General features: G+C 41.3%; 1 protein-coding gene across 5 annotated transcripts in view; it reads right to left on the bottom strand.

Moving 5' to 3' along the window:
* Positions 1-1,029: 1,029 nt before the first annotated feature.
* The window catches only part of plekhm1 (pleckstrin homology domain containing, family M (with RUN domain) member 1), a 72,512-nt gene continuing 59,546 nt past the window's right edge, over positions 1,030-13,995 (bottom strand). For all 5 annotated transcript variants that reach the window (XM_070864688.1, XM_070864686.1, XM_070864691.1 and 2 more), the window contains 2 exons: positions 10,249-10,406; positions 1,030-2,670 (listed from right to left, as the gene is read on the bottom strand). In XM_070864688.1, coding sequence (XP_070720789.1) covers positions 2,562-2,670; positions 10,249-10,406 — 267 coding nt within the window. In that variant the 3' untranslated portion in view covers positions 1,030-2,561. The remainder of the gene's footprint in view (positions 2,671-10,248; positions 10,407-13,995) is intronic.

Below are 13,995 nucleotides of genomic sequence, written 5' to 3'. Positions count from 1 at the left end.
AATTTTTAAGATTTCTGAATGATGCTGGACGTTGTCAACGACCAAAGTTGCTGCAAATATTATCCTGATGAAGACAGACTTCAACCCAAATGGAAACAGCCGCTTGCTAGAAATGGAGAACGTAATCCCAACCAATACTGATAACTGTAATGATCTGTTTGTATTTCTTTGAAGGAGGATGATTGCTTCTGGGTGTCGTCCGTGAAACCTGATGCTTCCTGGGAAGCATTATGCATCTTTGTTCAAACAAATACAAAAGACCATTGTACCACTGTCTGTGCAGTACAGGCACTTTCATTCACAACCCACAAGTCTTTCAAATTTATGCACAAGATGCTTCAAATTTCTTATGGATCAAGCTCAGTTCATCCATGTGTAATCTTGTCTATAAATATGTGTAAATATTTCAAGGCTTGCAGCATTTGAAGCCAGGTATGGTCTTTTAAATTTGCTGAAACACCAGTTGTTCACCACTACTTTAAATGCTCGAGAATAAACTCTAATGTTCCTTCGTAATCCAAATAGTCTCAATCAAGATGGAATCAAATTTGTCGAGTTCATACTTTGAGATAAGTATGACTTATTTCTCATGTGACTAGCTGCTAATTTCTGCTGGGAGCAGGAGGTTTCCTAGTTAGCAAAACGAATGGAGAAAGGGGAACCAGCATAGACAGTCACCACCTCATGCATGGCATACCCTCCTAGTGAGAGCCTAAGAGGGACAAATAATGTTAAATTCCAACAGAGACACACACGCCGACAGATCTTTTCACTCTTTAGTTTCATCTAGGGCAGCTGGCGTCAGATATTTGAAGATAAACCTTTCAGACAACATTAAAGCAGTCTCTACAGTAGAATTCTGGATTATGAAAAAAACTGTAGGAAGTGGGAAACCAGTCAGATTATACCCATCACCAAAAACGGACAGGCAGAACATTAGTTCAACCTTTCTGTTAAGATAGTCACGTACTTTTGGATTTAAATCAGAGGCCAAAACTTTATTTGCACGATTAAAAATCAAACCTTTAATGACAGAACATTCTGTTCTTAAGAAAATAGAAATTACTATAGAGCCAGTGTTTAGTAAATCTAGTCATGATCTTTGATTGCAATGAAAGCATAAAGTCTGTAATGCAAAAAAGCTGATCATACAAAAAAAGTACAAAATTGAAGATTATTATATGGCTGTTATGTCCTGCTACAGTTGGAAGACTGATAGGAGAAAATGATGCTTTACAAACTTGAACCGTAATAAATCCAGGATGGTTCTGAAGCATCAAAGAATCTTGTGTAATTTTGAATTTCTGTGCAGTGAAGCACTGCAGCTCTGCAAAACTTTGCTGCTTTCTATTAAATATGTACAGAATCCAGATTTGTATGCCAGAATTATAAACACTTTTGTAGTACAGGCAGATTTGAACACAGGACAGGAATGATTTGCACCAAGCTGCATACAAAAGCAAGATAGTTCACAAACACAAATGTTACAGGGTGCATCAACTATCATTTTGAATGCTCTTAGTATTATTGGAGTTATTTTAAAGAAAAGGTCCTGCAAGTTTAGCACCTTTGTACTTTCCTATCTAAATTGGCCCAAAATAGTTGTAAACTCCCATTGGAAAATAGCATAATTTAATGAAAACTATAGATTGGAAAGATTTAATTTGTACTGATTAACGCAAAATATTTTATAAGATGGTGTTAAAATGAATCGAGCTACTGGATGATACGAATGCATCAGGATCGTAATGATCAGTAATTGAAACAAACGCTCTCATGTCAATTGAGTTAGAAACTGATCGGTTATCTGCATCACTGTTAATCACTTAAAACAAAAGAAACTCAGATAAAAAACATATGAAATCTCTGATCAGCGTCAGACACAACTAGAAAAGTGCACACACCCTTTTGGCACGAGTGTTAAAATACAGTAGACACCCTGCTGTATTGGTGAAAGTTTAAATATTTCATGTGTATTTACAAGAGTTAGTTTGCAAAGTGCAGTTTGAAGCAGCAAAGTCTAGCAAATCTTTGTTATTTTCACCTGTGAATACCGTATGTACATATACTGTACATGCAATGTACATTTAATATTCTCATAAATGGGTGATATAGTTTACATGTTTCAACAAATCTATATGTTTGGATTTAAAAATGAGTTAAGCATTACAAAAAAGAAAGCTGGAACTGTACAAGCCAAACACATTCTACCAACATATAGTAAGTGGGTGAGGTTGAACTCCAGTTGCAAGCAGCCTTCTTGGCAACAGCTCCCGTCTTAGTGAGTCAGTGGCTAAAATTCGGTATCTACGTCAGCCTCTTCACAGAAGGAAAAAAAGCTACACCCCTAGTGTGAGGTACGTAGGTGACTGACATTTCTTGTCAAAGGCAGTGGCTGAGGAGTTTCTGCCTGCGGGAGTGGTTGTGCACAAGTTCATAACGCACTATTTCTGATCGGGGTTGCGTGGTCCTCGAAAACTGCAGAAATCCGTCGAAGGTCTATACACGGCAGAGCTCACCGCCTCTCTCCCATGCATGTGATCTTTAATGCAGATCAATAGTTAATGCTGCATTTTGTATTCCTGGTACCTTTGTTTGCGCACACAGCGCGGACACGATTGGATGCCAGCCTTGCAAACCTTATGGAAGACAGTCCTGCACTCTTTGCACCTGAGTGAGGGAAAGCAACAATTAGATCATTTGTGGGGCTGCCAATTAATTGCAGTTAACTTGGTTGATTTGAGCTTCTTTTCAAATTGAGATCTTTCATTTTCCATCTCAATCACCTTCACTTTTAGATCATTAACCTCCTGAAATAACCCCTCATTATTTTTATATCTCTTCTCATATTCCAACCTTGTGGCGGCCAAGCGTTCATAGCGACATCGCTTTTTGATCCTTCGATCTCGGCTCTTCCCATCATTATGAAGCAGAATTCACCAAGCGTTTTTGGGGGAGATTAATGTTTTTAAACACGTTAATCACGGAAGTTATGGAAATAATACTGGGATTCAAAAAAGAAAATATGAGTTCTGATATTCTATTCTTTGTTTTCAAACACTACTTAACCTTCCTCTTGTGGCTTTGAATATAAAAGTAGTTCGCTTTACCAAACAACGAATCGTTTGGTGCTTGCCTTGGTCACTACTGCTTCCCAACCATCCGGCACGGTGCTGGAAAGTGTAGGAACAGGAGAAAAGAAAAGGTATAAAGGAGATGGTGGGTCAAAGAGCAATAGCGCTTGCCACTTGATGTTGGGTGGGCGGGGTGGGTGGAGAAAGAGTATACGGGTGTCATTCCTGATCAGGCGGTCAGACTGCAAGATGCCAGGTTGGGGTGGTTGGGGCAGAAAGCCATCCGTTAAAAAAAAAGTGAAGAGAGCGAAAAATAAATGTAGAAAATTGGGCTGCCAAGTAAATAAAAAATAAAAAATGATTAAAATGAACTCAATATTCATCAGAATCCAATCAAAAGAAAAAAAATAACGATAAACTAAAGTATTATGGAGTGAATTACTAAAAGTAAAGGACTTGTGAATAGCCAGTTTCTAATTTAAAAACTGCCTGAAGATTCTTTGGATAGAAAAACGGTTACTTATATCTACTGTCAAACTGAGTTCCAATATCATAGAAGTACTCTTCACAATAAACAGTTGTATCTTGAGTTTTTCTATACAACTTTGTGTAATATCAACAATAAAAGAAACTTGAATGAGATGTATGCAATAATTGTATCAATTCAATATGCAACTGAAACCAAGATTAACAGATTAAATGTAACTTTTTGATTGTTTGGCAGCCCCATTAATTTGGTTAGAGAGAGAAAGCAGAATAATCTCTCCCTGCTCAACAGTCCAAAGGGCTATTCTGGTTAGTAAATGATCTTGTAAAAAATGGTAGCAAATTAATAAATAAAAGGCTGCGAGATACGATGATAGAAGCACATCAATAATGCAAATAATTAAGGGTTTAATCTAGTATTCGGTCTCAGCCATCAAAATGGCTGCACAATAGTTCTTAAAGGGACAGTGCCCAAATGTATTTTTCCTCTATAATTAAGGGCATATTCTATTTGAACTACATTTAAAGGAGAATGAATGGCATTGCATAGCATGAAATCCAGTATTTATCTGAATAGATGGGCAGTTTAAAGTATACAATTTAAAATGATACACATGCCTCTGGGACCAGAGGTTAAAATCAAGCGAAATCGATGGGAATAAAATCTATTCCCTCTGCTGACTAAGGGTGCCCATGTGAAATGATAATTCTACATCCATTTCTTATTAGGTATAGGTCCAGAGTACAAAACTACCCCAAATTCAGCACTCACGGAGTCACACTCAGAGAAGCCATAAAGAAATGGGGAAATGTGGCACAGGAGCTTTAAGGGGTAGTTTTGAGAGAGCAGGGCTGAAGCACATTGGTACAGTGTAGAGGTACAGCTTTATCCTGCATCCAATGTTACTGTATATGACTTGCCACTGCTTGATGCAGTCACTGTATCTGAACATTTCTCACCTTGGGTGAACATAAAATTCATGAATTAAAAAGAGGCATAGAATTAGCATTGCATACTCTGTGGGTTAACACCATTAAGAGAATTGCAATTAATTTAGTCTCATTTACAACAGAATTGCACAAACTACTCACTCAATTCTTGAAAAAACAGTAAAAAAAAAGATATGATCCTGCTATTTACATCACAATTGTAATTTGTTTATAAACTCTGTCCATTGGAACATGCAATACACCAGGGCACCAATACTAGGTGTGAAAGAATAGAAAGCAAAGGGGATGGATAAACTTGTAACTTTCAGCTCTGCATCACAGCTATTAGCGATATCCAAGTGTCAACATAGTCATGGCAGTCCAAGATAAGCCGTTATATTCCCTCCCAAGCACAACACCCAAATACCCTGCAATCTTCAACCTCAAGGAGGAAAGATCTCAATCTATATTCCTGTCACTCAAGTCTACTTTCATAAAGGCATTGAAATAGGTCTTACATGAAGCAGTGCATTGACTCTAAACTAAATTGCAAGAGTAGGAAAGGGCCTTCCTCGTCTGCATTTATCTTGTAATATTGTTCACATCTTCTCTATTTTCTAATGTTTAACAGAACAATTTGAACCACAGTCCTGTAGCCCACCAGCATCATTCTATAAACTTATCATAAAACAGAGTGCACCATGAACGAGGAAGGCCGTTTGTCCATGTAGGCTTCTTTCTCTTCTCCCTCCTCCACCCCCCACCCCACACTGTTCACTGGGATACAATTATTAACTAATTGCAGGGGTTTTCATCTCCTACTCCATCGAGAAGTCCATTCCAACCTTTAATCACTCTGTAAAGAAGAATTTCTTCTCATCAGCCCTCAATTTGCCATGTTTTAGTTTGAACCTGTGACCCCCTTTCCTACTCTTGCAATTTAGTTTAGAGTCAATGCACTGCTTCATGTAAGACCTATTTCAATGCCTTTATGAAAGTAGACTTGAGTGACAGGAATATAGATTGAGATCTTTCCTCCTTGAGGTTGAAGATTGCAGGGTATTTGGGTGTTTGTCACAAATGTTGTCGTGCGGCTACTGAAAATAGCCGCATTATGAAGTAGAATAAATTTGTTCTGGGGGGGGGGGGGGGGGGTCGCGCTGGAGGTTAGTGGCATTAGTACAGACCTGCGAGGCGAAGTCCCCATCCTAAAGTGGGGTTCAAGCTTTTTGCAGTCTCTGGGAGCGAGGCTGTGGAGCTCGCACGGAATTGTGGGCAATTAATGGGGCTATGAATTAAAGGGGAAATGTACTCAGAACTAATACAAACTAAAATGCAGTGAGGAAATGCACGCAGCACTCTAGCTTTGTGCAGGGGATCAACACTGCAAGACAGGTCCTGTACCCACAGGGGCCAGGAGGCCCTCCAGAAAGAAGGATATACGATTACATCACCGAGCCTGTCACTGCCAGCAGTACTGCCCTTACCACCTGGCTCTAGTGCCAAAGAAGCTCCATGACCTCAGACCAGTGGTCAAGATCAGTGAATGCATCTTCAAAAGCCATCTTCTGCCAACTTCACCATTAGCCTCACACAACAACTTGTATTGATATAGCGCCTTTAACGTAGTGAAAAGTCCCAAGGCGTTTCACAGGAGTATTGAGATAAAACAATGTCACACCGAGCCATATATGCAGAAATTAGCGCAGGTGACCAAAAGCTTGGTCGAAGAGGTAGGCTTTAAGGAACGTCTTGAAGGAGGAACGAGGGGAAAGAGAGGCGGACAGGTCTAGGCAGGGAGTTCCAGAGCTTGGGGCCAAGGCAACAGAAGGCACGGCCACCAATGGTTGAGCGATTATAATCAGGGATGTTCAAGAGGGCAGAATTAGAGGAGCGCAGACATCTGAGGGTTGTGGGGCTGGAGGAGATTAAAGAGATAAGGATGGGCGAGGCCATGGAAGGATTTCAAAATAAGGATGAGAATTTTAAAATCGATGCGTTGCTTAACCGGAAGCCAATGGAGGTCAGCGAGCACAGGGGTGATCGGTGAGCAGGACTTGATGCGAGTTAGGATGTAGGCAGCCGATTTTTGGATCAGCTCTAGTTTACGTAGCGTAGAATGTGGTAGGCCAGCCAGGAGAGCATTGGAATAGGCAACTCTAGAGGTAACAAAGGCATGGATGAGGGCCTCTGCAGCAGATGAGTTGAGGCAAGGGTGGAGACGGTAGATGTTAGGGAGGTAGAAATAGACGGTTCTAGTTATGCTGTGGATGTGTGGTAGGAATTTTATTTCAGGGTCAAATATGACACCCAGGTTGTGAACAGTCTGGTTCAGCCTCAGACAGAAGTTGGGGAGAAAACATAATAAGGAACAGGAGTGGGCCATATGGCAACTCGAGCTTGCTCTGCCATTCAATAAGATCATGGCTGATCTGATCATGGACTCAGCTCCATTTCCCCGCCCACTCCCCATAACCCCTTATCGTTAAAGAAACTGTCTATTTCTTCTTAAATTTATTCAACGTTCCAGTTTCCACAGCAATTTGAGGCAGCGAATTCCACAGATTTACAACCCTCAGAAGAAATTTCTCCTCCTCTCTGTTTTAAATGGCAGCCCCTTATTCTAAGATCATGCCTTCTAGTTCTAGTTTCCCCCATCAGTGGAAACATCCTCTCTGCATCCACCTTGTCAAGCCCCCTCATAATCTTATACATTTCGATAAGATCACCTCTCATTCTTCTGAATTCCAATGAGCAGAGGCCCAACCTACTCAATCTTTCCTCACAAGTCAAACCGCTCATCCCCGGAATCAACCTAGTGAACCTTCTCTGAACTGCCTCCAAAGCAAGTATATCCTTTTGTAAATATGGAAACCAAAACTGCACGCAGTATTCCAGGTGTGGCCTCACCAATACCTTATTATAGCTGTAGCAAGACTTCCCTGCTTGTCTACTCCATCCCCTTTGCAATAAAGGCCAAGATACCATTGGCCTTCCTGATCATTTGCTGTACCTGCATACAAACCTTTTGTGTTTCATGCACAAGTACCCCCAGGTCCCTCTGTACTGCAGCACTTTGCAATCTTTCTCAATTTAAATAATAACTTGCTCTTTGATTTTTCCTGCCAAAGTGCATGACCTTACACTTTCCAACATTATACTCCATCTGCCAAATTTTTACCCACTCACTTAGCCTGATTATGTCCTTTTGCAGATTTTTTGTGTCCTCTTCACACATTGCTTTTCCTCGCACCTTTGTATAGTCAGCAAACTTGGCTACGTTACACTCAGTCCTTTCTTCCAAGTCGTTAATATAGATTGTAAATAGTTGGGGTCCCAGCACGGATCCCTGCGGCACCCCACTAGTTACTGCTTGCCAACCAGAGATGAACCATTTATCCCGACTCTCTGTTCTCTGTTAGCCAATCCTCTATCCATGCTAATATATTACCTCCAACGCAGTGAACTTTTATCTTGTGCAGTAACCTTTATGTGGCACCTTATCAAATGCCTTCTGGAAGTCCAAATACACCACATCCACTGGTTCCCCTTTATCCACCCTGTTCGTTACATCCTCAAACTCCAGCAAACTTGTCAAACGTGACTTCCCTTTCAGGGGAGTCAGTGGCTGCGGAACGAAGTTTGTGGCGGCGCACAAAAACAATGGCTTCAGTCTTCCCAATATTCAATCGGGAGAAAATTTCTGCTCATCCAGAACTGGATGTCGGACAAGCAGTCTGACAATTGAGAGATCATGGAGGGGTCGAGAGAAGTGGTATTGAGGTAGAGCTGGGTATTATCACCATACATGTGGAAACTGATGACTGTGTTTTCAGATGATGTCACCAAAGGGCAACATGTAGATGAGAAATAGGTGCAGACCAATGATAGATCCTTGAGTGACACCAGAGGTAACGATGCGGGAAGAGAAGCCATTGCAGATGATACTCTGGCTATGGTTAGATAGGCAAAAATGGTACCAGGCAAGTGCAGTCCCACCCAGCTGGACAACGGCAGAGAGGAATTGGAGAAGGATAGAGTGGTCAACCATGTCAAAGGTTGCAGACAAGTCAAGAAGGACGAGGAGGGATAGTTTGCTGACCCCCATCACCAATCACCTACCTACCAACAGTCTGCACCAATCCCAAGGCACGTCTCCATTCCTAGCCTCACCTCACCCCCTTGGAAGAGGCAATGCAGGCCATTCGTGGCAGAGGCATGGCTGAGCCTTTGGCCAGCGGCGGGGCTGAAAGGATAAAAAATGCTGATATCCTCATACGTTATCCTCCTTCTGGCATGCACCTCTTTCTTTCCTGCCCTCCAATCATCACAACTCTATCCTTGTGCCTTCCTCATTTCACACACCCAAGCCTGCCCAGCCAGCGGTTGACAAGAGGGAAAGAATGAAGAGGAAGAAGAAACACTGTCACTTGATTTTGACACTCCTAGGCACCAGCTCCTCAAAGTTGGCCAGCAACTTTGCAGTGTTCCCCCCCCCACCGACAGTCAGCAGCCTTCCACCAGCCATGCTGCAGCCAGAGGTAGCACAGCATGACATCAGTAGGATAGGTAAATATACACACAAGGCAATCAACTAAGTGAATACACAAAGGTGGTGAGTTGATTTCTTGATGTCACAGAAGTATAAAGTTGGATTCGAAGATTTGCTTTGAGGAGGCTTTTATTTCAGCATTGTGGCCAAGAGGACGCTGTGATGGTCAGTAGGGCGTGGGAAAAATGTGGAATGGGGAATTGGATTTGTGGTCAGATATACCGGCCAGAAAGGGACTGTCTGGGTTGCATAAAATGCTGGAAATACTCAGCTGGTCTGGCAGCATCTCGACCCGAGACATATCCACAGATATTGCCTGACCTGCTGAGTATTTGCAGCATTTTCTGTCTTCGCAGAGGTCTTCCTTTACCATCGAGGCCTTGCAAGCATCCAGCAGCACTCCCATCACACTTACTTTTTTTAAAAAACATCTATTGCAGCAAGCCATTATTTTAATAAAATAAAAAAAAAAGCCCAAAAGCTTAAATCCAAACTTACGTGAAAGATGTGTGTGTCCCTTTAAGAGGTGCTGAGATCGCCATGGTCAGCCTGCTTGCACGGCACTAGGGTCGAAGGTTGGAGTGGTGACGTTCAGTCGTCGTTGCACGTCAATTGATATCCCTACACCGGCAGTTTTTTTCCAGGGTGCTGTCACTTACCGGCAGCACAAATGGAAGGAAGAAATGGCAGCTGTCGCAGAGCCCGCCACCAGCTAGTGAAGAGCAGCGGCTGCCATTGTTTCGCCATTTCATGGCGCTACAGAGTGGCAGTAAGTAGATGAATTTCTAGCCCTAACTTTCCAATTGTGGGAGGCATAGAGCCAAGACCAAACAACACCCCCTCAGTGATTGAGTAAACAGTAGCATCAGAGCTTGAAGCAGGTCTCCGGCACTTCAAGTCAATGAGAATAAGAGGAAAATAACTGCAGCACTTAACATGCTAACGAAAAAATTGGATCTACAGTGCACAGAAAAAAAGGTGCGAATAAACTAGATATTACACTAGAGTGAAAATAAACCTCCATTTGCAAGTTCATAAGTTTGCTTCTTCTACTTCGAAGCTTTGTGCAGTTTCTCCAAATGCCCCTTTTGTCAATCCATGCTGTACCTCCTTGTGAATTGCCCCATAGTGCATTGGTTTTAATACACAAAGCAAGTCTGTGATGACTGTGTTGTATACAAGAACAGTAAGAATGCTTCTGCTTACCTTGTAGTTGATTCAAACTCAAACGGGAAGATGATGTCGCTGTTATTACAGAGCTGGCAGATGAAGCCACGCTGAGTGCAAAGGTCACACATATAGACATGATTGGTGGCATATTGGATGGCATGCTGCAAGAATGCTTCAAACATTCCATGTGCTGCCTGCAAAACAAAGTGAAACAGATCTTGGAGATATTGGTTGATCAGAACGCTGAAAATGTGGACACACGGCATTTGTAACCAGGCTCACTTCTGGAAATGGTCGTTCCAAAAATATAGTGGGCACATCGATGACTACAAAACATTTGTGCTGCAGTTGATGTATCAGCTATAGCAAGAACTGCTGCAGAGAGGTTTCTGCATTGCTAATTTGCTTACAAAATATATATTTTATGCCAGATATCATCACATTATCATATTCTCTTTCACTTATTTACTTGACAAGATCAGGTGAGACCACTCATTCACCTTTTTCTTTCTGCTTTTCATTGCCTTTATTTTCAGTATCCTTTGGTGCTGTGCCAGGTTTCTCTAGTTCTCCTCAGCTTCTTTGCATTTCCTTCAGCTACCTTTTCCTTATTGAAATAACCTGCTGCAGTTGAGGACTTTTAAAGATGGAGGCAATGGCAGCCTGATGTCCTACAATCCTATGGTTGTATGAATCACTGAGAACCAGCTGGCTTCTCTCTCTCCCTTCTCCCCACCACACAATTTTATTACTTTCCCCTCCTCCCAAATGCAATACTTTCCTTCCCCCAAATTTTCTCTCACCTCACCAGAATGCATCAGACAAATTGCTGCAGTATAGTTCGAAAGCCATTAGTCGCCATGATACCTTACCCGAGTGACCCTCGGCAGTGAGCTTTGATGGGCTTCATCACTGCAAGAGGCATCACAGCCAAGCACGATCTTTGCCTTACCTGATGAACTATATTCATTTCCAGCAAAAGTTGTTGAATAGCAATCAGTAGTGGGAACCCTGGCTGGTTTTACCTTCCTTAACCAAGAAATGTTATGCCAATGGTAATATTCCTAATATAACCCTGGCTGAAATAGGCTAACAGCACAGATCGGGGATCGAACTTGTAATCTTCCTGGTCTGTATATGGATAAATTTGTTTAGAAAGGCTCCCACAATGTCTTAACTTCTTTCATTTAACTCAAGTAGCACAACACGTATAAATGAATCTCCGTACATGGAAGATCGAATGAAAATCAAAGGTTGCATTAGGTTTTGAATGCATATTTCTAAGAACATAAGAAATAGGAACCGGAGTAGGCCATACGGCCCCTTGAGCCTGCTCCGCCATTCAGTAAGATCATGGCTGATCTGATCTTGGCCTCAACTCCACTCTTCTGACTGTTCCCCATAACCCTGGACTCCCCTATAGTTCAAGAATATATCTATTTCAGCCATGAATACATTCAATAACTCAGCCTCCACAGCCCTCTGTGGTAGAGAATTCCAAAGATTCATGACCCTCAGAGAAGAAATTCCTCTTCATCTCCATCTTAAATGGGCGACTCTTTATTCTGAAACTATGCCCCCTAGTTCGAGATTCCCCCACAAGTGGAAACATCCTCTCAGCATCTACCGTGTCAAGCCTCCTCAGAATCTTATATATTTCAATGAGATCACCTCTCATTCTTCTAAACTCCAATGAGTACAGGCCCAATCTGGTCAACCTTTCCTCATACAATCCCTTTGTTCCAGGAATCAACCTAGTGAACCTTCTCTGAACTGCCTCCAATGCAAGTATATCCCTTCTTAAATAAGGAAACCAAACTGTATGCAGTACTCTAGGTGTGGTCGCAGATGTAGCAAGACTTACCCACCTTTATACCCCATCCCCCTTGCAGTAAAGGCCGACATTCCATTTGCCTTCCTAATTACTTGCTGTACCTGCATGCTAACTTTATGTTTCATATATGAGGACACCCAGTATTCTGTAGTCTTTCTCCATTTAAATAATATTTTGCTTTTCTATTCTTTCTACCAAAGCAGATAACCTCACATTTTCCTACATCTGCCAAATTTTTGCCCACTCACTTAACCTATCTATATCCCTTTGCAAACTCTTTGCATCCTCCTCAAAACTTGCTTTCCCACCTATTTGATATAGTCAGCAAATCTGGCTACATTACACCCAGTCCTTTCATCCAAGTCATTAATATAGATTGTAAATAGTTGAGGCCCCAGCACTGATCCCTGTGGCATCCCACTTCTTCTGTAATGTCCTTTTAGAAATTGCACATTTCTCCATATACCTTGCAAATGAATTAGAATTAATAATTATCGGATGAGAGAACAAAAGGAGAAGGCATTGAGTAGAGGTGCTTCTGCAATTTGGACAGAGGGAATGGAAGACATAGAGGATGAGTCATTCCAAATGCTCTCATTCACCACCAGGCAACAGACTCAATGGTACAAAAGCAAAGAGCTCAAAGCAGAATGTCCATGTATCATTCCACCTGGGAAATGCATTCCAGAGAGAGACAAAGGGCAGAAAATCAAATTAAATTCAAAATGAATGGTGACCATACCAAAAAATGAGGGAAGGAATAAAGTTGTAAATTACTCATTTGCAGTTTCATCTACATACTAATATAAAGTTAGGAGGATTATGGAAAGAATCACTTCGGGAGATTCAGATCAAATTACCATATAAAAAAACTGATTGGCACTTTTCACTGCCACAGGACGTCCTCAAACATCACAGCCAATGGAATTGCTTTTTAGTGTCGTCACTTCATGTGGATAAATGAAGCAGCCAATTTGTGCACTGCAAGGTTCCACAAACAGCAAATGAGATCAATTATCAGTTAATTGGTTTTGCTGCTGTAGATTGAGGGATAAATGTTCACTGGAACAGTGGTTTAACAGCTCATCCAAAAACAGCACCCCCAATAATACAGCAGGGAAATTTCAGACTAGATTATGTGCTGAAGTCCTGGAGTATGGTGTGCATCCACAATCTTCTAATTCAGTGGCGAAAGTGCTACCACTGAGCCAAACTTATGTCAATATTAATGAGATCTTTTTGCATGTTGCATGTGACTTTTGACAAAAATCCAGCTTTATTAAGTGTTAAACAATGGAGATCCCAACCACACGGTTTAAAACGGACACCTATTTCACAAATATTAGCGTCGGACTCACAGTGTATGTACTAAAGTCACGACGGACAATAAAATATCACAAGTGTGAAAGTTTAGAGTCTCATTTAGGCAAAGGTTTGAGCATCTCAACAACCACATTGAGATTTGAGTTGTGTTTTGGTAATGAATACTAAAACACAGAAGCACTATAACCAGCTGACAACATTTATACATTATTGCAATTCACATTTCTACCCAGCTCAACTTTCACGTGAATGGGGAATCATTATAAATGATACTGAGTTAGATTAAAAATTCAACACTATCTGCAGTGTACAACAGTTCACCCAGGCATGAATGAACTAATGGGTTATTTTTCTTCAGTACAACATTCAAAAATAACGTTTTAATCATACCCATTTAAAATTGTGTATTATATATGGGATACAACATAGGTGGAGTATGTTACGAGGCAGTGATGCAGAGATTCAAACAACATCAATCTGATCCAGCTTTGCACTCATTATATATCAACTCTATGTGAAACAAAATATTTGATACTATCATGAAACCCAAGTTGACCTGTGGGTTGTCTACTCAGGTTGCCAAACTAAAGCCTTTACTAAAATTTTATTTATTTATTTTTAAAATC

The sequence above is a fragment of the Pristiophorus japonicus genome, chromosome 21 (assembly GCF_044704955.1).
Source record: "Pristiophorus japonicus isolate sPriJap1 chromosome 21, sPriJap1.hap1, whole genome shotgun sequence".
NCBI lineage: Eukaryota > Metazoa > Chordata > Chondrichthyes > Pristiophoridae > Pristiophorus > Pristiophorus japonicus.
Note: the sequence above shows the minus strand (reverse complement) of the source record. Positions and strands in the feature narration are given on the sequence as shown.